The sequence below is a fragment of the Trifolium pratense genome, linkage group LG3 (assembly GCF_020283565.1).
Source record: "Trifolium pratense cultivar HEN17-A07 linkage group LG3, ARS_RC_1.1, whole genome shotgun sequence".
NCBI lineage: Eukaryota > Viridiplantae > Streptophyta > Magnoliopsida > Fabales > Fabaceae > Trifolium > Trifolium pratense.
In genome coordinates this window covers 21103540-21128694 of record NC_060061.1, presented here as the reverse complement: position 1 = coordinate 21128694, position 25155 = coordinate 21103540, and the positions used below count along the sequence as shown (strand labels likewise).

At 31.0% G+C, this 25155-nt stretch overlaps 1 protein-coding gene and 1 long non-coding RNA gene across 3 annotated transcripts; one reads left to right on the top strand and one right to left on the bottom strand.

The window, feature by feature from the left end:
* Nucleotides 1-892: 892 nt before the first annotated feature.
* On the top strand, nt 893-2781 carry LOC123913088. Of its 2 annotated transcripts, none has more exons than XR_006811559.1 (4): nt 893-1389; nt 1570-1638; nt 2146-2244; nt 2420-2781. It is a non-coding gene; the product is annotated as an uncharacterized LOC123913088 (long non-coding RNA). The 2 variants fall into 2 exon arrangements; XR_006811558.1 differs by having other exon boundaries at nt 2416-2780.
* An 11948-nt stretch (nt 2782-14729) lies between these two features.
* LOC123913087 lies at nt 14730-23663 on the bottom strand. Its single transcript, XM_045963690.1, has 11 exons — nt 22934-23663; nt 22063-22327; nt 19581-19740; nt 18606-19479; nt 18026-18455; nt 17730-17911; nt 16998-17157; nt 16640-16867; nt 16206-16556; nt 15429-15530; nt 14730-15308 (listed from the first exon to the last, which is right to left on the bottom strand). The coding sequence occupies exons 1-11, from the start codon at nt 23404-23406 to the stop codon at nt 15060-15062; spliced, it is 3474 nt and encodes a 1157-aa protein (XP_045819646.1). The 5' UTR covers nt 23407-23663; the 3' UTR covers nt 14730-15059.
* Nucleotides 23664-25155: the final 1492 nt, after the last annotated feature.

The window sequence follows — 25155 nt, the reverse complement described above, 5'->3', positions numbered from 1 at the left end:
TTTAGAGTTTTATTGGTTACCGGCCGGTAGCTTATAAGCAAATTTCAATATCATGCAATGTAATAATATTTTTATATTAATTTATATTAAAATAAATTTAAAATTTGAAATACAGTATCCAACCCAACTCTAAGATACCAAAGTATTTACTACCAATTTTGAATTTACCAATTTGTGTAACTTAACCCTTAAATTATATATACTTGCAACATTTTGAATCGCTTACAAGTTATAAGGAATTTATTTTTGTATAAGCAAAACCTATCATATATTTCTAAATTGTCAACTTATGATCAGTGGTTTAACTAAATAAGTGATGTAATAAGTTCCTTCTCTCAAAACCAAAAGCCATATATATTTAAAACCATGTTTAAATTAAATTCATTACAAGTTTCATTAATTCATACCTGATTAATATTACTTAGAATGTGCTTGTTTAACAGTAATGCATAACTCTACTACCAGTTTCATTTGATTGAGATTTATTGTAAAAATCAGATAGGTATCTTGTTTAATAGTTGGGAAAATCAAACCACACTGAGACCTTCTTCTGATAGAATAGAATGTTTTTATAATTTAATCATGTGTACAGCCGCATCGTAACCGCATAAGGAACCACATTAGACGATCTTAATTAACCATCACTACTACAATTTTGGTCTACAATAGCACTAATTTAATAGCACTTTTTCTGAAGTGCTATTAAAAATCTCAATCTGACGCTTATAATAGCACTTTTTGTCGGAAGTGCTATAATATAGTGGAAATAAATTTTAAGCGGGGCCTTTAATAGCGCTTTCCTTGCAAGCGCTATAAAATATATGTCCCTTTGATAGCACTTTTCATGAAACGCTATTATAGGTCTTTCCGGAAAAGAAAAAAAACACTAAAATATTTCGCTGAAAATTTCGTAAGGTTTCATTCCACTTTTTCTCGGTCCGCCGTTTCCCTCTTCCTCACTCTCCAATCTCCATATCCATCGTTCTTCATGAAACTCTCAATCATCACTCTCCATCGTTCCTCACTCTCCATCATTAACTCATCAATTGAACCCTAAAACCTTCTTCTCTCCATCATTCCCAAAAAATTGTTAAACCCTAAATCCCAAATTGAACCCAAAAATTGAAGGATTGAAGGCTAGAAGGAGTTTTCTGTTTTCTGTTTAACTTCGTCTCTTTGTCTCCGATCGATCTCCACCTATTACCGTCTCTAGGTTCAATGTATCTCTTCGTCACTCAATTGCTCTCTATCTCCAATTCGCTCTCTGTAATTTCTTCGATCTCTGATTAGCTTTTTATGATGTTGAAATTTTGAATATAGTTGCAAATCCACACAACAAACTTCAATTGCAATTAATCAAATGTGCTTTCGAGCTTTTTTCACCTAAAGGTATTAATTGATTAGTTGATGATTTATGATTTTTCTTTTTGTTGCTGATATATGATTGTGTGTCAGTGTTTATTGAGATTGATTTTATGCTGAAAATTGTGATGAAAATGGATAGAAACTTGATTTAGGCTTTGTTTTATTGTGTTAATTGATGGCTGAATATTACTTTGTTCATGTTAGGGTTCCTTTTTGAAAGAGATAAAAGTGATTTTGATGGCTTAACTTTGAATTTGGCTTAACTCTGTTCAGGTTGGTTTTCTATACATTCATGGAACAGGGTTTATGGTTTACATAGCAAGTACCAAGTAATTTATGAAACTTTGCCAACTGATATATTGATATTAAATATCAGTAAGATTTGTAATACAACATATGCCTTGAATTGAATCCTTGACAAAATTGCTTAAAAAACTCATCACAGAAGTTGGTGTCTCTTATAATAGTCTTGTGTAATAGTTCATTTGTTTTGCTTGTCGTTGATGCATTTAGTTTACTTTTTAATAATCCTTTACATAAAAATAGCATCATAGGTGTTTAGGCTTTTTTTTATTTTACTTCAATAGCATCTGAGCAAAGTCTTTTCTTCTAAAGCATTATGAGTATTTTGAACTTTTCTCTAGACTTCCTTGTTCTCTTATTCCATCAGTTGAGTAGTTATCTTGTGCCTTAAACAATGAGGCTGAACTTACATCTGGAAATTATGTTTGGATGAATACTCTTTATATACTAAAACTTCATTTATTCAAACATTTTTAGGAGAACCATGAGTGGAATGAGTGGCAAGATACATATGCAGAACAAATCCAATGATAATCTTAATTATAGGAACATGGTGGTGTTCAACGTGATGATGAGGTAACAGTTTTGTTTATTTATCGTATCTAAATTAACTGTCTTCAACTTCCCTAATCTATACGTTGGTGATGGATTTTCTGGGAGTTATTTTCACCATTTAGATAATTTGCTTGATGTTTGAAGAATTAAGTTAGTTTATCAACCTAATCCAGATGTAATATTTGATTTTAGACAGTGGCAGATGCTGCACAACAAACAACCTGAGCGATTGAAGGTGCCAAGCAATTAGCCTCGTCAACCATCGAAACCATTTAGGGACTTCTTGGTATAATATGAGAATGGTGATGGCTTGCGAGCAATCCTAAGGCGTTCAAGTGGATTATTAATTGTTTGTTGCGTGCAATCCTAAGGCGTACAAGTTGATTATTAATTGTTTGCCGCATAAATTCTTGTTCTGCATAGGAACATTAAGTGTAGGGATAGGTGAGTGATTATGGTTGAGGAGGTATTGCACCTTTGTAGTAGACATAAGTTAGTTTTGGTGGGTGAGACTTATGTATTGAATATCTACATGTATATATAATTGTATTGTATATTATTCATGTTAGTTTTTAATGAAACTATTTTTTAAATTTCAATTTAAGCTCCAGGTTACGTATAGAAAAAAAAAGAGGCTTCATGTTGTATATATTTTTTTTCTTAAAAAATGATCTACAATAGCGCTTTTTTTATAAAGTGCTATTAAAATATATAGAAAAAATAAACATACATACTATAGCGCTTTAGTGTATAAGCGCTATTAAAGATCGGACATACAATAGCACTTTTAAAAGTGCTATAATAGGCACAGACTTTTAATAGCACCAGCTTCTATAGCACTTTAAAGTGCTATTAAAGCCCAAAAAAAGTGCTATAGTATCCCTTTTCTGTAGTAGTGCATGTTTGTGAAAATGTTCTCACCAAAAATTGAAATTTATGAACTTAAAATCACAATTTGCACTAGATCCAATAAAAAATCTTACTCTTAATTAGCAGTCTCTTAACTATGTATTTCAAGTACCTTTTAATCAACATTTACACAATAAACTGAGATTATGCTATAGTGGATAAATAGTGTAGTGACATAGTGATGTTATTTGATATAATTTGTGTAAATTAAAAATGATTTCACGTAACAACTGCAATGCGCGTCGCAGCAACCACAATGACGTCAATCGCAACAACAACCAGATAAGGGAGTATCATGTCCTTTAGGTACTCATAGAAGCTGATTGAATGCTAGGTGGAATCTTTCCCAAAAGGACAAAATAAGAGACGAAAAATTGAAACAGATATCTACAACTACAACAACCAGATATATATATTGACATCATAATATATAGTATTTATTATGAAGATATGGTGATTCATGTCCTTGTATTTTCTGTCAGAAACCTACATATCATGATGACATCAATTGATTATCCATATACTATGAGAGATTCTTCCAAGGAAGAAGATCAATTTTAATGCAACAAATTATACATGGTAGAAGTAAAATTTTGAAGTTTTGATTCTTGATCTTTTAGTACAAGGCACATGATTGTCTCATGATGCATAGCATATAGTACTATATATATAGGAATGGTCCAAATTCAAAATCTCCAAAGGCATAAGGGTGCAGTAGTCATATATGTGCTAGCATTGAGATATTGGGAATCTACTATGTGACTTCAGCAATGCAATAGTTTTTTTGTCCCATTTTGAGATTCATGTCTTCTTCTTCATATCAATCTATACTCTCTTAAGTAGATGAAATGCAACTATAACCTTGTATTATATATGAGACATAATTAAATTAATCATTTAATTATTAATTGCCAGTAATAATCGATCAACACTGATATCATACTAGACTAGTACATGTATAATGTAATTAAGTTAATAACAAACACAAAGAATTAATGACCATGTTAATCCCAAAATGTCATGGGAACATTAAAATGACTCTAGTTTCTCTTAATCTCAAGATATTTCCTAATTGATTTTAGATCTTGAAAAAAACAAAGAGGAAAGAAAGAACCTTATTGCTAGTTAAAAGAGTTCAGACTTATGAAGCACACATACAGAGACGGACACCAGACACAACACGAAAAATGACACCTGGATACTGATAATAATTTAATTTAAGGATATAATTGAATATAATCATATGTGTCGGTGTCGGACATCAATGCGTGTCCGACACTTGGACACATCTAATCTAAGAAGTGTTCGTGCTTTAGAAATTCAGAGTGCCTTAGAGACATCATGAAAAACCCTATAAATCTACAATAATTTCACAAGTAAAATCACCACCATGAAAAAGAAAATTGGCTATAATATTGGTAAAAAAAAGCCCCATTTGATACATAAATGTAACTCAGACATCATGAAAAAGAAAGCACCGTAAGAATTAGATCTTGTCCATGAATGCATTGCAGTTTGCAGCAAACTATTCAATTTAATTTATTCATCTACTAGAAGCTGCCACTCCAATTTCTTCATCTACTTCACCAAAGCAGCATAAATAGCAGAATAAACAAACAATAATCATAGATATCCTAATTATATCCTTGTTTTACTTTTATCCAAAAAATTAAAAACGATAAAGGGCAAAAAAAATCATGAGCTAGTAGTTAATTATATAAAATATAAAAACACAAAAACCTAGAAAAAAAAATATAGGAAATTAAACATGAATCTATATTACTCATCTTCTGGTATATATTTTGAAAATTAACAGGAAAAGAAATCAAGAAAGTTAATCCTATAGGGCATAGAAATAAACAGAAACAAAAAAAAAAACATAAAAGAAGGATCATATACATGCAATCAACAACTAGGTGAAACTGCCAGCATGATCTTTCGCTTACAAAGGAGGCAAATTAAGATCATGCTGGCAGCTTCAACTTGTTATGGTGCATGATGAAAAGGGAGAAAGAAAGAAAGAAGAAGAAGAGAAGAAATTAAGCTTCTAATGAAGAGATTGGAAATTGGAGGAAGGTTTTTATAATATTATATGAGTGATGCTATGCTTCTGTTAGAGTTTTTTAGGGTTTGGAATTTGGATGAAGAAGAGATTAAGAAGAGCCACTATTATATATAGAAGAGTTCAAGGGAAAGAGCACACTCTATTAAAAAAAATAGTTATTAATTTATTTTTTATTTCTCTTCAAATTTTTAACTTTTAATATTTGTTTTGTTTAAGTAACAGAATATTATTAAGGCAATGTATAAAGCCATAAGATAAATTATTAAAAAGAAAAGAAAAGAAATGAAAAGTAGTAATTAAAGTGGTCCCTATATTAAGATACAAATTGAATATTGTCACGCCAACACCATAACCATGCAGTTTACAGACAAGGATAGCGAGTGTTTTTCTATATATATTACAAAGACCATTAATAGCTTTTGAGCTAGATACAAAGGAAGTGGGGAAACCCCTTTTACATTCTCTCTCTCTCTATCTAGCTTTTGTTTGTAAGTATCATTTTAAATTGTGGTTCACAATTCTAATTACACCAATAATATAAAGGATTTTGAGATCTAAGCGATAATATCACAATTAAGGGTAGGTGCAAACTGCAATCATACATGTATTAATACGCTGTATCTCATCAAAACTCTGTAATTAAATGTATATGGGCGAAATTAGTGTTAGAATGGGTGACTTCTTGAAAAGTTCTTGTGTTGTACCTTCTTTTTCATTAAAAGAAAAAAATAATCACAATTAAGGGTGAAGCCTCTCTCACTACAAGTACAATGAAATAGTCTTGGTTGTCCCATATATTTTTAATTTATTTTTAGTATATTTTAAATCAAGCTACTCTAATAATATATATTTAACTACGATAAAAAATTTATTGGCTCAAAGACATAAAGTCGGATGCAAGAATTTTGAATAACGGGTGCACCATATATCTTTTTCAACGATTATTACATGTAGAGTTCTGCCAAAATATTAAATATTTTTTCCCTTTTTTTTAAGTGTCATTTTTTACTACTGTATACATGTCATTACACAATTTGATCACTAATATATTTAATTATTTATTATAAAAAATTATGAAAATTTAATATTTTGACAATATTCGTCGAGATAAATTGAAGAATATCTTAATTGTTAATATTTGTTTTTATATATTAATAAAAATTTATAATCAAAGTAAAAGATTATATCAATAATGCATAGTGATCATAAACGACACTTAAAAAAAAAGGGAAAGAGTAATTGTTTAGGTCCCAAAATATGTGATGTTGTTAGATGGTGAGGGTGGGTGTTTGTCTTACTATCCCCACCCCATATTTTGGATGTTTTTGATGTCTTCTAGGGTCTTAGGGTTGGGTGGAAAGCTAGTTTAGATTTAACATTAGTTTTGCATATTGTTATGTCATGTGGGCTATTTGAAAGGCCAACAATTATCTAAAAATATTTTCGACTGACTACCTCTCATGAGCTTCTCGTGGATAGGGTTAAACTCTTCTTAAAATGGTTTTTAGGTAAGCACTTTGGTGTTGAAAAAGATAGGGTTTTGTGGAGAAGATCATTCTGAAAATCATTGTCTTTGGTTGATTGTCTGTTCTTGGCTTTCTTATTGGTTTTGCATATCTATTTTCCTCGTTCAGAGGTTAGGGTTGGGTCGTTAGACGTCAGTGGTTTGAGGCATTGGTAATGTTGGTCTTTCAGCTGGCTTGGCTTTCTTGATGTTTTTCTTTTTTACTTGCTTATGGTTGTTGTTCCTTCTATTTAATTTATTTGTGAACTTGATTATTTTTTGTACTTCTTGTACGCTTCCTTCTTCTCAGGTGGGCTATATATACACACATGCGCGCGCATATGATTTATGTAAATATATATATTGCCATTAAAAAACATCTTTTGTGTTCGGAAGATGAGACTATTCTGACCGAACAACTATCCGGAGATAAAAAAGATAAAGATAATGGGGAGGATATTGTAACATCCACTAAAAACGGATAATTCAGTTTTACTATAAGAACTAGCAGTGGCTATAACATATGTTGTAAGAATATTACTAAGTTTCATTCTTTATAATAGTTTTTTTTGCTTTGTTTTAAATTTTATATTTGAGGTTTCGGTTTATGTCACCCAAATCTTGCTTCATCTTTCTTTTTCTCTTAATGTATTTATGGGTGTGCAAAAAACAAAAGTAAGTTTTTGGGGTTTGAGGTTCCAACTTAGTTTAGGTCACTTTCCTCTATAATATTTTTTGGACATGCACCTAGTTTATCTAAAAAAGAAATAACTAAGACACATTTAAAAATCAAGATAATGAATAAATTAAAAGACATTTTTAAGTTTGTTTTTGAAATTTTAATTAATACATTTAAAGACTATTCGTCTCACACATTTAAAAAATATTAAAACACAGTGGAGGCACAATATATAACATAGATCAATCTCTTTGTTTTTTTAATGTGTTAAGTTTTAAAGTTTAGTTTTTACAAAACCAAGTGTACTCCAACTCCAACACACTCATCCAAGTGGGTCTCTCTCCCGACGGTAAAGTTAGTTAGTTTTTTTTTTTTTTTTTTTTTTAGGGAAAGTTAGTTATGTATAAATGAATTTGACTGCGTAAAATATTGTGTAGTTCAACTTTTCTAAATAGGTATGGTCGGTTTTTAATTATTTCATTTATTATTAAGGTTGTCAAAATTGTAAGTTAACTCTTATAATCGTATGATTTTACAAATTTATAGGGGTTAATTTTGAGTTGAATCGGCTGTAAACTTAGAAATGAAACTAATTTTAATTACTAGGATAGATTGATTCATAGTGAGCTTGGTAAATTCGGGCAACCTCGCATAAAAATTTTAAAGATTTTTTCTATTTTTTTTTCATCTTAGTTTTCACATTCGATTTCTTTTCTTCCACGTTATCTTGATTTTTTCATGTAAGTTTTTTGTTTTATAATTGAGTTGGAATTTCAAAATTATTGTATAAATACATATTATTTTTAATATTATTTTAATATAATGTATAAACTCGTAGGAGTCTGAGAGCCTGAGTTTGAGTTTACAAGTTAATTTTACATACGCAAAATAAATTTACTTAAATTCTCAATTTTGATATTCTTGGTTGGTGCTAATTTATTTTACATATGTAAAATTAATGTGATTATTTATTTATGTTTAAAGGTATTGTGATTGTTTTTTGTTTATTGGTAAATTTAATATAAACTCTTAAAAATATCACTAACAAATTTATGGATCTTTAATAAATTGGTTGATTAAAATAAAAAAGTGTATGTATATATGATATATATATGAGCCAAAGGAAATGAAAAGGGTGCATGTGAATACGAGGGGACCATTAATTTGCATGGCAACATAGAAAATGCATTACTTCTTCATACATCATCCTACATCAATTAGAAAAAAGAAAAAGCATCTCTTAACTCAACAACAATTTTAAGTACCTTTATTTTTTACTCTTTTTCGAATTTTCCGTTTGTCGAATAATTACTTCTCATGTATAAGGTAGTTGCCAGCTGCACATGTATACCACTTAATGGAAAAATTTGATACTCTTTGTGATTAGGAAAATGACTTATTAGTTAGAAAATTAAATGCAATGTGGAACACTTTTTACTTGTTTTAGTTATAACTAGTGACATGATAGATGTAAAGCATATATGTCATTATCTATTTTATAGATTGTGTGTTTTAAATGCTTAGTAAGAAGGTGTTATTGCAGTTCGTACCAAGTCATTTTCCATTTGGCATTTATAGATTAGTACTGCATCATATTATATACACCATTGTTCCTCACAAATTTGAGAAATAATTAAATACATTGGGCCACTAGATAGATGAAAGTGATGGAATGAAACCACTAATCACTCTCAAACTTATATATTTTATAAAATTGACTGTTTAATTGAAAGTATATATATATATATATATTGATTATTTTTATAATATTTAAATAGTGTTACATGTATATTTAGAAAATGTGTTACTCTAAAATAGATTTTTAAAAAAATGGATTATATTAATGTATAAAACAAGTGTGTGTGTGTGTTTTTTTTTTGTTAACATGACACCAAATGAAGAGATTAGAAAATTATTTAAAAACATGACAAATATATACTATTTGGACATTTAAACACGCATCAAAAGGATAATTAATTAATTAATTGTGTTTTTCCTTATCATTAAAACAATTAAGATTAAGATTCATTGTTCTTAAACCAATTTCGTTCCAACAAAATATAATAATTTGTCCTTCTAGAGATGTACATTCAAACAATTTCATCTGAGACCGCGAAGATCATCTTTTACTAGTTTGCTCAAAAGTTTTAATTGGTTTTGGAACTTTGTAAAAAGGTTTGTTATATCTCATTTGTTATACTTTTCTCTAAATTAACTAACAATACCTTCGGTATTATCTTCATAGAAACGTTACGATAACTTTTTTTTAGAAGAAAAATTAATATGTGTGTAGTGCTAAAATTTTATTATGAAGATAAGGCTAGTGATATACATATTTAAGGTAATGTATGTCTAACTTAATTATAATGTCTTTGTTTGGGTTAGAAGTTATATTTTCCTAATAAATAGATAACAAGTAATAACATATCAAAACATGTAGAATTAGTTGTTTTTTTTAAATGACAAATATATTATATAAATATAAAAAACGAAAAAATACAAGAGTAAATTCAGAAAATAAAGAGACATTAGAAGTACACTCCACTATAACCCGACAAAATATAACTATTGTTATAGTAGTTCTTTATCACGTTCTCAAGTTCTAAACCAAGTACTATAATAATGCTAGCTAAAGAAAGGCTAATGAATAAAGATTCGTAAGTACTACATACCGAATAAGTATTCGGTATTTTATTTGGATTAAGCTTTTTATATGAGTGCTTTAGAATGTGGGGATGGCGGCTGTAATTTTTGTGGAGTGTGTGTTGCAATGGGGACTAAAGGTGTGAGAAGCTAAATCGTTGATAAGAGAATATTTATAAAAAAAAAAAAGAGAATCACATGTACAAATGGTTTTCTGATAATATAATTATTATTAGGTTTTGTAATTTTATAGTACAATACTCCTTTCGTCCCAAAATGAGTAAGTCATTTTGACTATATACATTATTCACATATCTTGGTTTGACTCTATTTTTCTATTAATAAATAAAAATAAATATTAGCATATAAGATGTTGTTGGATTCATCTCGATGAATATTTTCAAAATATCATATTTTTATAATTTTTATTATTATACAATTAAAAATATTAATCGTCAAAGTTATGCATTGGTATGCGTGACGCAGTCAACTGACTCACTCAATGTGGGACGAAGAGAATATATACTTTTTCCATCATTTAAATATTTATAAAGGAATGACACTTTTTCAAAAGAAATTCATGTGATTGTTATATGCCGACTTCCATTTTCATTTTTTATTATTAAAGTCAAATCCTCTATATAAATTTTTCATTAACTCCTTAAGATAGAGACTTATGAACTTTGTTATGAGTCCATATCGGATGTCAGATAACGTGAATATGAATAATTTACATTTTATATATAAGTCAATTTTGTAAAATTGAATTAGGTCTAACCCAAAATTTTAAGATAGTATCAAATTTTCAGATTGAATTAAGTCTAATCCACCATTTATATCTATGCACCAATAATTATTCTTACCTTACAAGTCAATCTTATAGGATTGAGTTAGATCCAATTTAACGTCTAAATCTCATGAACTCAAACTCATTAGTTAACTCTGGATCAAAAATTACAAGATGGTATAAGAGTTTTCTTCAAATATAACAATGGTGTCAAGTGTGTTGGAAAATAGTATATTTATTCAATTTTCTTAAAATTAAAAAATTGTTGTTTTCGAAAAGAAAAAAAAATAAAATTGTGTTGATGTGGTACTGTGGTTGCATGTGATTGTGATATTTGTTTGAAATTTTCATTTATGTGGATATATTGTATATATTATTAAGATTGAGATTGAGATGTTAAAATGTTTCTTCAAGGACAAGTAAGGGATATACCGCTTAATTAATTAATTAATTACATATGTGTAGGGGTAATGCAGCATCATGGGAAAAAGTCACAAAAATCATGTATAAAAGCCTTTTGATTCTTTTGAGAAAGGGGAAGTGAGTGTGAGTTAATTAAAGGCTATATTAATATATATAGGCCGGTTGTAAAAAATATGTTTAATGATAAACAAACGGTTAATCAAGTTAATCAGAAATGTTACATCATGCAATTTTATAATCAAAATCATTAATATGCTTTTTCTTTTTGTACAAAATCATTAATACAAATGCATGGATTGTATTCTAATTTATAGTGTTGTGTTCACCACTTATTGGTCCAACAAAGCAATGTTGGTATCAAATAAAACACCTTCCTACTTGTCAATGTTTCAATGAGCAATTCACCTACCCAACTTTAGGGCAGCATATAATGACCTTGATGACTAATATAATCATCGAACATATGTGTTGTCGAATTGGAAGTTAACTCAATGATTTAACTCTTCATATTTTTTCTTGAAACCATTATGTTAAGTGGTGTTTCATAATTATTTTAAAGAGACTATATATTGATGTAAAGAATTAATTAACTAAGAAAAAAATAAATAGAAGTAAAAGGTTGAAAGCAAAATGCAAAAAACACGTGCACAATTGGTTATTGTCTCGATTGTCTTGATTCATTTCTTTTAAGAGATCGAGAGGATCTGAATCCGACAAAATGCGAAAAACATAAGCACAATTGGTTATTGTGTAAAAGGAGTGAGAAAATGTCTCAAACTCATGGTTGACCAATTTTTCATTTTGTGATTTATAGAGTATTAAAAATATAGTTTAACTTATACACTCAATATAAATTAGCTCTACATTTACAACTAATTAAAAGTCTTCAACGTTTGCATGTCATACCATAAATTCCAAAATACAATTATAAAAGTGGAGTGACATGAAAAAATAATAAATTTTCATTGGATCATCAATGTAAAATTCATTTTTTCGGCGCATATCATTTAAATTCTTAAGAGAGTATGTGAAGTTAATTATATACTCTATCTATCCTAAAATCAGGGCCTCTCTAACATAGTAGAGCCCTAAAACAAGTTTTATTGTGAGGGTTTATGAAACAAAAAATTATATATGATTTTATGAGGAAAAAAAAATTAAACATCGTTAAGGTCAAATATTGAACTTGTGTCTAGTAGAGTTTCAGGTCTTTAACTTTAATAATTGAAAATTGTCCTTTTATATATTTATTATAACCAAATGAAAAAAAAAATATTGAGGCCTTTTATTAGCCAAAAATTCTAAAGACCTTGCTCGAGTCGTTTGGCCCTTGGGCCAACCCTGCCTAAAATAAATGTCACATTTTGACCGCTTAATGGATAAATTTTTGTTCCCAATGGAAAAATCTTTTTCATCTTAAATTACAATTACAAATTAAGGTGATTCGGTTTGTACCAATCGAAATCGTCAATTTTATATACAATAGAACAAAAAAAATTATTTTAGTTTATGATCTAAACGAGCCACATACACCCATGTTTTGATCACACACTCAAAACATTATAAATCTTATAGTTATTTAATTTATTTTGTATGTGACCTAAAGAGGTGTCCAAACTCCAGATGTACATGAAAGAATTATTCATCACTAGTAGTTAACATAGATGACAGAATGAGGGGTCAATTTTTCCTAGTAAATAATTAAGGTACGATGTTAGATTGTTGTGCAAAAATTGTAATTGTTGCCTATAATGGAAAAACTACTGTTAACAGTAACACTCAGCATCATGGTCCACCAAGTAGAGATGTCCCACGCTTGCAACAAAACAGCTAGGCTGGCTCAAACCCAGAGGACACTGTGGTCCAACATGTGACAAAAGAAGCATGCTTGCTTGCTTTGTTTGTTTGGTTAATTAGAGGGTCACAATCTCTAGTTATACTATTGTAGCTAAATCTGTTGAGCTATTCAGAAGTGATAAAAATAGAGACAAGAGAAAGAAAAGGAATAGGCACCATCAAAATCCTATGTAAAGTAAACATTGATTTTATTGTAGTATCTAAAGCCAAAAAGTTTTTTCCATTGTTCATTATTATTATTCTGTCACATGTGTGTACACTACTTTTTTTATGCAATGTTCAAAATATTGATAGAGGTCATTTTTATTTCCTAGTTGTGACATTGAAAATTAGGTGACACCAAAATATGCTAAGTATCACAAACAAATTTCAAAATGGGGCTGGGTGCTCTGCTCAGTCCTTAATGCTGCATGTTGAAGAGTGAGCTTACCCTCTTAAAAAGCCTTTTTTGGCATTGCGTTCCCTAATGGCATTTTGGACTGACGGTTTTGGAGGAAGATATTTAGAGGGTTAAGTATCTGGTTCACTATGTTTCAAAAAAAAAAAAAAGTATCTGGTTCACTAAACCGTCTAATCTGGTTTGGGAGTCACTTCTGGCATCAAGTGATTCAGAGGTTAAATCTGTATTTTGATATAACATTTCAATCACATTTGCTAATTTACTTTTAAGCTCTACATAGCGTAAGAAAGTTAACTAGTTAAGTGATTATTTTTATAATAAAAATGAGAGATTCTGGTCCCTAGCAGATAATGGGAAGGGCAAGAGAAATAAGTAGGAGTATATCATGTGAGTAGAGTGGTCCAAAGTTGCAGCTACTATATGCACTATAGTGTAAGGGTGCCAAAACCACATATCAACTTCCAATGGCAGGTAGGAGATTAAGTATCTGCTCTGAAACCCCATAAACCAAATTTAAATTATTGAGTACAAGCTGTCCTAAGATTGATGCCATTATGCAATAGTGTATCCAATGAATTTCCATCTCATTAATTGTAAGTAATAGTTAGATAGTTAGATTAGATGAAAAGGACACCAACTTTTTCTTTTGCTAAAAGATTAAACAAGTATTGTTATTATGACACACACTAAATGCTACATGTGATACCATGTCAAAAATAAGATAGGTTCAAGTGTTCAACAGTTGAAATATAGAGCTTGATGAGTCATAATTTATTTATTTTTTAGAACTTGATGGGTCATAATTAATTCATGATAATTAATATTTAGACTTCCATCATCTATAACTCTGAAGCCAAAGGTAACACAAAGTCATTTGAAATGCTTTCAGCATTTTAAAAATCCTACTTTTCCTGCAAAAGAAAAACCATACCAGATTATTTCACTTAATTTTCATCCTACTTTATCCAACATAAATTTTAACTACTATCATCTATCAACTATACAGGGCTCTATCACAAAAATTATAGCTTATTCTTCAAAACCTAAATATCGACAATCTCATCAAAATTATTTCAACAAAATTTAGCAAACACCGTATGCATCCGTCTATCCCTGCAAAAACAACCATGCAATGCATACACTTATTCATCAAAATCATTTCAAGGGGGAAAAAACACGGCCAATAAACCCGCCGCACACATCTTTCTTGACAGTACAAAGATTGTGAAAAAAATGGTATACAGGTATGAACCGTCTTACAATACAAATCAATAAATTAATCAGTCCCACTTGCAGAATGTTTGAACTACATAATTGTCTCAACACTTACAACCCTAAAAGAGACCTGACTACAAATAAAGATCTCGATCGGATGATATTAGAGCCGCATGGATCTAACTCGTACAATGTTACAAAAAATACAATACAACTCATGAAAGACTAAGACCTAGTAAGAACAATTATTCTAGAGTAAACTGTGACACACACTATAAAGAATGAAAGTCTTTTATTCTTAAATAATATAAAATATAATTCACCAGGACATGGACACTCCCAATAATAGCCTGCCTAAATCTCCCCGGCATTTTGAACTTGTATGCGACTTGTGTGTTCAAGCAGCATTTCATAGATTTCTTCAGCTGTAGGTCGTTCATTTGGATTTTCTTCCACACACCTATGAAACAAATCAACAAGGAACTTCAGTGTGTCTGTCTCTGCATCTGATTTTTCCAGCTCTTCACCAGATTGAATCATTGTGGGTTCACCCATTGAACTCAATGCCTCCATCTCATCAGTTAATTGTGGTCGCTTACCCATCTGTATTGTTGATCATGGTAGAAATATTAGTTAAAACAAGTGGTTGCAATTTATAACGAACAAGCATGCCCGTAGAGTTCAAAAAATGACGTACATATATGAATAATAGACAACTCATACCTGCAGACTATCATGGACATGTAAATCGGGGAATCCAGAATATGGAACTTGCAAAGTTAGCATCTCTAGAAGTAAACACCCAAATGACCAAATATCCGCTTCCTGTCACAAAATAAAGTAAATTAATTTCACTATACACATATTCTTGTTTGAGGACAAGAATATCATTAACAAATTAAATAACTCATTTTAATCATATCATAAATTCAATGCCAATAAGCAATGAGTGCATTTATGCTTCTAGGCAAAACAAACGGGATAAATTAATTGGAAAATTTATACTAGTCATGTATGTATGACAAAATTAAAAAGGAGCACAAAACAGATCACAACTCTTGTAAGCAAACCAAAAATTGTTGTACTAGGTACCAAGACAAACAAAATTCTTAAAATTATGAATTAATATTATGTGCACTAAATGAGTGGGTAATAAATGAAAAGGTGGCATGATAACAGTTTACAGAAAAAAGTGTTAAGAGACAAGAAAATGAGGATTTATTATTACTCTAAAATAAATTTTTCTTAGACATCATGAGAACTACTTCCCCTTATTTTATTAAAATAAAATTAGATTCAGTGTATACCGATGTCACAGAGAACTCCAAAATCAAATGACGCATAAACTAGCATTGAATTTTTGAAAATTAGATGTCATGTAATTATATAAAATTCCTGATATTGCTCATATTTCAGACCCGAAAACATAAAAACATAAAGGCAACACTTGGTGCATTGTAAAATAATCAATTATATGGCTGATATGTTGGAGAATCTTACCAATCCATAAGTGTTCTTTTTATACATAGTCCGCACGACCTCCGGAGCCATCCATCGAGGTGTTCCAACACACACACAAGGAGGAGGTGTTCCCACATGAGCAATACAGCATGCATGTAAAGGTGATCTTAGCGGCACTGCACTATCAAAATCACAGAGTTTCACAGTGGGAGTTCCATCATCTCTTTTCCTATCACAATCAAACAGAATGTTTTCACTTTTTATGTCACGGTGAATTATGTGCTTCGAGTGCAACTCCGACAAAGCACATGAGACATCTTTGGCAATATACAAGGCTAACTCCACAGGAACATGCTTTTCACCAGCTTCTGACAACTCCTTTAGATAGGTCTACGAGAGAATGAAGTATGGATTTAATAAAACTACCAAAAATATCTTAACATTTAACAAAGAAATTATATAGAAAATCATACTTTTAACGAACCCGCTTCCACATATTCCATAAAAATTGCAGATCTCAACACGCAATTCTCAGGAGTGCCATCAGCAGAGATAGTCCATTTGCACGATATTTGGTGTCCATACATTTCCACTATGCAGGGGTGTTTAAAAGCACCAAGAATTCTGATTTCTCCCAAAGAATTATATTCAAAGTTTTTTATTTGGTCTGCTGAACTCCCTTGTACTTCCAAAGTACGCACCTACAAAACCATAAAAGATATGTATAGAATGCATTAAATTGTATGATATCCAAAAAAAATAGAACGGGAATAACAATTAAAATAAAATTAAAGGGGACCATGTTACTGCCATTCATGGGTAATTAAATACCTTCACTGCCGCCTCAACTGATCCATATTTGCACCGAACTAATGTAGTTGAAGCCTTTTTCTCGAGTTCATCACAGTTAGAGAGAGATGGAAAGGAATTATCAGGACTAGGAAGACTGCTAGTTGAAAGAGGAATTTGGGTTCGTCTAAGAGGTATATACCTGGAAATAGCAAGTCATCAGACTCTGAATAACCCCATATAATTCAACATTACAGAGTTCTAAATGTTTTAAGGGCAGAAGAAAAATCTGTATCCACTGATTAAGATGAAAAGAAAAATAAAACAAATATCTTCTTTTCTTTTTTGTTGGAGTTCCCAAGCATAAATGTTTTTGGCTAAATTGGAGCCAAATTTGCCAGTATTGGTTTAGCATAAACAATGTTCTTTACATGCTACAATATGATTATGATTTGAGATATATTCAATAACGAATCCAAGTTCAAAATTTCTAAATGAATGCTAATTACTTAAAAATAATAGGAACAAAACTAATAACAAAAGTTATATTTGAACAACAAATCAAGTATAATTGAAGTAAACTTCATCAACAATAATTAAGCAATACTCTTGGAATGCTATAATATGATATCAAATCCAATATTCAAAAATGAATCCAAGTTCTAAAATACCAAATAAGTTGATTAATTGATAAATAATAGGAACAAAATAGAACTATCAACATATAATATATAGCAACCCAAACTACTTCACAATAGGAAAGGGAGTAAATACCTGCAGAAAAATTCTGGATCTTTCTCTTCTCTAATATCAAGAGGTCGGCAAGCATCAACAAGCATTCGAACCCATGTAACACCCCTCTTTACCAGAATGATATTCCAGGCATGTGGTGAAAAATCCATGTAACCCCTAACAAGCTCACAAGGTACAGGTGGCTCCATGTGATCACATAAATACTGTAAACAAAATAACTTGCATTAAAACCTTGAAATAAGAGGCAAAAAAGAAAAAGTTACATCACAATATGCATATAAAAAAAACTATGTTATGAATGTAGCAACACTGCTCACCTTAAAAAGCAGAGCTCTATGCCTACATACACCATACTGAACAGAGCCAAGTGGAACAATGATTGACTTTCGTCTTTTTTTTATAGAATCGAGATTTTTTTCAGAGATCTTAGAAAGACCAATATCTTCTATGGTGTTCACAGCGGGTTCGTTTGCAACATTTATACTTGTGCTACTTCCGGCCGAACATGTACAGACAAAAGGCTTATTATAGTTTGAACCAGAAACAGATTTGCGTGTCTTTTCTATAATAGCAGTTCTATCACTTCCGCCAAAATGATCAGATACAAAGAGTGCAAGCAGTGATGCTGTCTGCAAGTTATCAACTTCACCCTGGCTCCCAGGTTTGTTTAAACCATTTAACCGCTTCAAATTAGAGACCATTGCCTGAGCAGATAGCATGATGGCATCCAATTCTTCATCCCTTTTTCTGAAACACACAAAAACAATTCAATCACATTATATAACATGTATCACAAAAGAAAACCAATATATATTACTATGACTAATACTATTAAGGATTTACCCCAAAAAAAAAAATCACTAACATATACTACTAATAGTAGTAGGAATAATTAACCTGTCTAACAGGATGACTTCACGAGATGCAAGACACTGATTTTGCTCATAACTATCAAGAGGCATAAAGGGTCGATCACGTCCCGCATCATAAAAGCCGTCTGATAGATGGTCCTCGGTACCACAAAATGATATTTTACTGTACTTGGAAGACAATAATGAGCCATCACCAATTGGTTTTCTAGACTTGCAGGGTTTAGGATTATCGAGATCTCGATCTGAATGCCTCTTTGATTTAAAATTACACTTTGAAAAATCTGAACAAGATGCTCCACCTTGTTCACTTCGCACATTGTCTAAGGAGAATGAGGATGCATCTCTTTCATCTTTACCTTCCGCACTGCAGCAATCTTCTTGAGAAAACTGATTTTCAATGATTACCTCATCATCCTTGACATTATCAATTAAATTGCTGTCCACTGCTTCTTCGGAGAATATTTTTTTATGATTGTCATCCAGACTATCGTTATTGACATTATCATCCAGACTATCGTTATTGACATTATCATCCAGACTATCGTTATTGACATTATCAATTAAATTGTTGTGGACTGCTTCTTTGGAGAATATTTTTTCATTGTTGTCATTCAGGCTCCCATTGTCTGATACATATCCGATGTCATTTTCAGAAACAAGCGTATCCAGACTTTCTGGTTCAGAAATTCTGTGGATCTTCTTGCTTAACAACTGGTCATGATCTACACCTTTCCACTTCCTGCTGTTATTCAACCGCTCTTGACGAGCTTTCTGCTCTTGACGAGTTTTCTGCTGTTTAGTGTGTCGTCGCTTCCACCGTCTACCCGACTTCAAGGCTGCAATACATCTATTGTTAGATGAGGAGTTTGTTAATATGCTTGATGAGGTGTTCTGAGTTCCTGCAAAATAATTCACACCGAAGTGAAAATCCATCACAAACACATGAATTTAACCATCACAACAAAAAAGAGAGGGGGGGAATAATGGAAAGTCGCCTCACCATGAGAAAATGTTTCCTCATTTTCCTGTAAATTGCTTTCGTAGACATCCATTTCAACAGAAGTGCTGCTACAGTTGTCTTTGCATCCATCTCCATCATTTCCTTCCATATTACAGCATATCCATGAAGGAATTTGAAAAATGTTGGGTAGCTTGTTGTACTTGAAATGTATAAACAAATGTGTTAATAACTATTTTACCATACGAAAATCATAGAAAATCAAAATCATAAATTACATGGTTAAACCTAATAACACAAAGTAGTGTAGAATAGAGATATATATATGTGCACTACTGTGATGAAACATTATCATTATAGTTTGACCTAGTCACATAGGCAAGCTACATCTACTAAATCGATACCTTGGATGCACAGAGGCACCTTCAATGCGGTCCCTCCATGTGAAACACTGTCAGATGTCACCAAATTAAATACATATTAAACACACATTCAGGTAAAGGAAACAGGACATAGGTTGCACATCAGATTCTAGCAAACAAAATCATCCGTTTTGGGGATGCACTCTTATGGATTTTGTGATGTGATTTAGGGGACATTGCACTCAGATCCCTTGAGGATATGATTAAAAAAATACTCCCTCCGTACCATAATAGTATACGTCACTTTGGCACTTTTACACATATTAAGAAATGTAATTAATGTTGTATGGAAAATAGATATTATGAGTTAGTTTACAAAATTATCCTTCATTAATTTTATGGGAAAAATAAATTGAAGAATTGAAAGAAGAGGGAGTAATAAATAATTAAGGGTATAATAGAAAAAATAACATTCAATGCTTCATTGGTATTGTAAAACGTCATATAATTTGGCACAAATTTTTTCTTCAAAGTGACATATATTGTGGTACGGAGGGAGTATCAAACATTTACCTTTTCTGGTAAGTGAGTTTAGTTTAGTGCACTCAAATCCCAAATTAATCTGTTTGGCCTACTATTGATTTGTTTCCTATGGGTATATATAGGAAGGAAAAGAAATCCTTTGTTCTCATCTCATTAACCAGCAGAGCACTCATGTTGAATATACTTTTTTCCTGAATCAAGAATACTTTCACTGCCCTACCAAATGATTTTATCCCCCCCCCCGACCTCTCTTATATGATATGGTGTAATAATGGATAGCTACATGAACACTGATTTGGAGCTGTACTAATTAAGAAATGGTTCATATACAGAAAAATTTTGAGTTGTGCTTGCTTCGATCCCAGTGTTCATAGTTCCAGCATCACATTAACTTCTCTTTGCCTATGTAATGGGTATGCATGATCAGCACAATAATCTGGCTTTTACTTGTTTTCTTTTTAGGTTTAATTTGTTCACCTTTTAATTTGATGGTTTCCCCTACATCACAGGTTCTGTAGGCATCAGTTTCCTTCAATGTTGCTATCTGAACAGCTTTAGAACTAAATAGTAAATTCATCTAGGGATTACCTATGTTCATGGGATTCTCAATACCACAATACTTCAAGAAGTACATGGCATTTAAGGGCTATGGTCCTGAGCACACCAAAGCTAAATTGCTGTGCAGTTTTTCATTCTTTCTCTCTTAATTTTAATTCTTCTGTAAATGGTTTTGGAACTTAATCAAAATTTTCCCATTTTGCATTTCAATTCAACAACATTATAAATGTCTCCTCAACAAACGCAGTTAATGCTAGCTCAATGTTGTTGTTATAGGATGCCACTTGCACAAGAAAGGCAGCAAAATTCATAAATATATTTAATTTAATGGAGAGGACAAAGAAGGCAGAAGTGGCAAAAAGAACCACCTAAACTGCCAGCTTGCGGAAGGGGATAAAGTGTCACCTCATTACATGAACAAGAGTGGTGAGTGTGTGTTTATAAAGAATAGTGCAAGTGTGTAATATTTATGCATACCTCACTTACGGTGAATGCCATCTCCCCTATAATATAAAAAGAAATATCACCCGCACTGAAAAATTTCATGTAAGGAATCAAGAGAGGGAGAATATATTTCTTCCATTATGAGGTGTAGAACGCACAAAAATATGAAGTCATATATGTGTGTGTGTGTGTGTGTGTTTGCTTTCAGAAGGAGTATATCAGTAAACCACATCTATTTACTTAAGCCAAAAACTGAACAGTTTCAGTTTAAAACAACCTGAACTGATGGGTAATGTTATTGAGATTTTTATGTAAAGCTTCATAATTTCTCTCTCTTCTCTCGCAAACCCTACTATACTCTAGTCCTCTCTAATTCCCTCCCTCATTACAACCAAATTGTAAAAAGTGCAGCCATGCAGATTGTTAATATGTCGTATGAAACAAGTGGGAGTATTTAAGCAACAACAATATATGTATCTGTATATAATTATACACACATACAAACCCACACACAAAGCAAAGTAAGAAACAGCAAAAGCACCATATAAAAATACCACAGATACTTAAAACATCATTTTTGCAGAATTAACAAGATTTAACAAATCAAAAATAGGTACCTGAAGATTTAAGTTCTGAAGTCTATGCATTGAGCTAAGTTGAAGAGGCCCTAATGAAGTCAACCTATTATTTGACAGGTCCAAACTCTCCAACCTTGACAGTGAGTTCATGGCCGGTGGTAGTTCCACCAACTTATTATTCGCAACTTTCATGGTTATCAATACTTTCAAAGAACTAATCTCCAAGGGCAATGTCTTCATTTTATTGAATGAAAGATCAAGATATTCCAGATTCGTTAAGCACCCAATTTCCGGAGGAAGGTATCTATAATTAAAAACAAAATACAATCACAAGGTAAGACACTACTCGCGAGTTAATTCTCTATAAACACATTATTTGCAACAATTTACAACTTTAATAACAAAATATTAACTTGCAAAAACCCTCCAAAAAAGTGGAAGTAGAAATCACAGGTAAGTTGAGACAAGTTAAAAACATATCATAAGAGAAAGAGAAAAAAAAAAAGCAAAAACCTTATTTGCAACAAAATTATCAACATAGTTAATTCTCCATAATAAAAACACATTATTTGCAACAAAGTTATCAAAATCAATAACAAATATTAACTTGTAAACTAAAACCCTCCAAAAAAAATAAAAGCAACAATAACAATTAAATTGAGACAGGCTAAAAACAACATCATAAGAGAAACAAAAGAACACAAACCTTATAGAGAACAATGTAAAACACTACACACAATCTAATCCTCCATAAAAATAAAAATAAAAAGACATTATTTGCGACAAAAATTACATCTTTATTAACAAATATTAACTTATGAACTAAAACCCTCCAAATGAGTAAAACCAACAAGAACAATTAAAAACAAAACATCAAAAACAAAAACAAAAACAAAAAAAAAACACAAACCTTATAGAGAAGTGACAAATACAAAGCTTTGTCAAACACTTAAGAGCAGCAATCTCAGCCAATATAGGAAAAGCAGAAGGTCTAGAAGGACCTTTAGAAAGCTCAAGTTCTTTCAAACCCTTCAATTTATGGAACGGCAACCCACCAATACCAGGAGAAGATACTTTCATCTGCAACCTCTCTAATCTCGTCATGTTCCCAAACTCAGGCGCAAATAAATTAATCTCGTTTCCAAAGAATTTCAGCGTTTTCAATCTTACCAAACCACCCACAGTCTTCGGAATCAAACTGTAAACATTCTTGTACATATACAAACTCTCAATAGCATCTTCTTCAGAATTCTCAACCACAGGAAACTCTAGATTCTTTCCCGATACATCGAGAGAGACACCTTCATCAGGGTCCGTGGAATCGTCGTTTGGGGTTGGAATTGAAGGTTTTGGTGAGGTTTCGTCGGAGTGGAGAATCTCCATTACTCCGACGATTGAACGAATTGAACGAACTAAAGGGAAAGTTTGGAAATTGGAATTGAATCAAGAAAATTGGGGAGAAAAGGGGAAAAGAGAAACCCTAGAATTTAGAGATGAGGGAGTTTAGGTTGAAGTGAAATTGGGGGCGTAAATCGAGACGTTAGTATTTGGAAAGACGAAAATAGCCCTAGATTTGGTCGTTATTTACTAGGTTTAAGGTTTTTTTTGAGATCACGGTCAAAATTTTCAAAAGTACAGTTGTTAAGTGTGGTGATGTGTTGAGGATAAATAGAAACACTTGCGTGTTCTTTACACGTGTGTTTGTTTGAAGGCTCGGTCCAACTTCGTTTATAAATTTTTGTAATAAATAAATAAATTTTAATTTGATTCTAAAATATCTTTTCCATCAAGTTAGTCATAAACTCTCATTATCTCATGATCTTTCATTTTAAAAAACAATTATCGAATAATTTGATTTGATTAATTTATATCTTTTATACTATATATTAAGAGAATACATGAATGAACTTTTCATAATACTAATAATATCCTTAATTTTTTTAGTAGCAATAATAATATTTTATTAATAAACTCATCATAATACAAGGCACATCTTTTCTTTTTAGCATCAAAAATCTTTTATTAACAAACTCATCATAACATAAAACATATCTTTTTTATATATATAAGTTAGACACAGGTTGGCCCGCTAGTTAACAATAATTTAAGTTTAGAAATTGAAAAGACAATTTTCGTGAACATAATTCGGCTATTATAAAGATTAAGAGAGTGGTATGGACTAAGATTTTAAAATATCTTAAAGATTTAAAAAATATATAAGATTGTATTGAGTTTTTAATTTTTAAACTTTCAAAATACTGTATCCAAAAAAAAAAACTTTCAAAATACTTTATAAAATTTTAAGAGTATTAAATTTTAAGAAAAAAAATTACAAAAGTGCATAAAGAAAATATAAATCGATTATAACTTTTTTATTTATTACATAAATAAATTCTAAAGTTTGGATAAAGAAATAAAAAATTATCTTGACCAAAAAAAAGGAAAAAAAAATTATGGAAATTTTAAATCTTTTAGGTTTAATTAGTATTTTTGCCCTTAAAGAATTTTTTGTTTCATAGTTCCTTAATGATTAAGTGTTCGTCTCTAGTCCTTTAAAATGTTAAATATATTGTATAAAAAAAATTAAAATATATTTGTTTTGCGTAGTCATGTGATCCCTTAAGGGTTTCTCCCAGTTTTATGTTATTATTGTTATTGTTATTCATTCTTTTTAAGCACATTTAATAAATCGTTTAACGGCAAAGTCAAGCTAGTTGACAAATTATTAATATAATAATTAACTTTAAAATGAATTAAAAGATAAATATCCAACAATTCCCACAATTTATTTTAAAACAAAGGGATCTATTCATGTGACATGGAGAAGTTATTGTACAATATAAACTCTCCAATCTCATATTAACGGTGGAGAACGAGAGAGGAAGAAAGAAAAGAAAGAAAAAGACGTCATTTAGTTTTAACTCTTGCTTTAGCTAGGTACGATTCAAGACACATATTAATTCTATAGACACACTTTGTGTGTGTCGAGAGTCTCATAAAAATGCAGAGCTTAGTGAATATCATTGAAAAAATTGTTGACTTGCATTTGTGATATGTGTACAAGGAGTAACATAAGTCTCCTCTTGTTTCTGCATCAAAGCTTTCTTCAGATCTTCATCAAACCCATTATTG

Coding starts and splice junctions, on each gene's coding strand:
- LOC123913087 (XM_045963690.1), bottom strand. CDS start 23,406: ATGGAGATTCTCCACTCCGACGAAACCTCACCAAAACCTTCAATTCCA. Junction 22,328..22,933: donor ATTTGTCACTTCTCTATAAG/GTTTGTGTTTTT, acceptor TTTTAATTATAG/ATACCTTCCTCCGGAAATTG. Junction 19,741..22,062: donor TTCAGAACTTAAATCTTCAG/GTACCTATTTTT, acceptor ATACATTTCAAG/TACAACAAGCTACCCAACAT.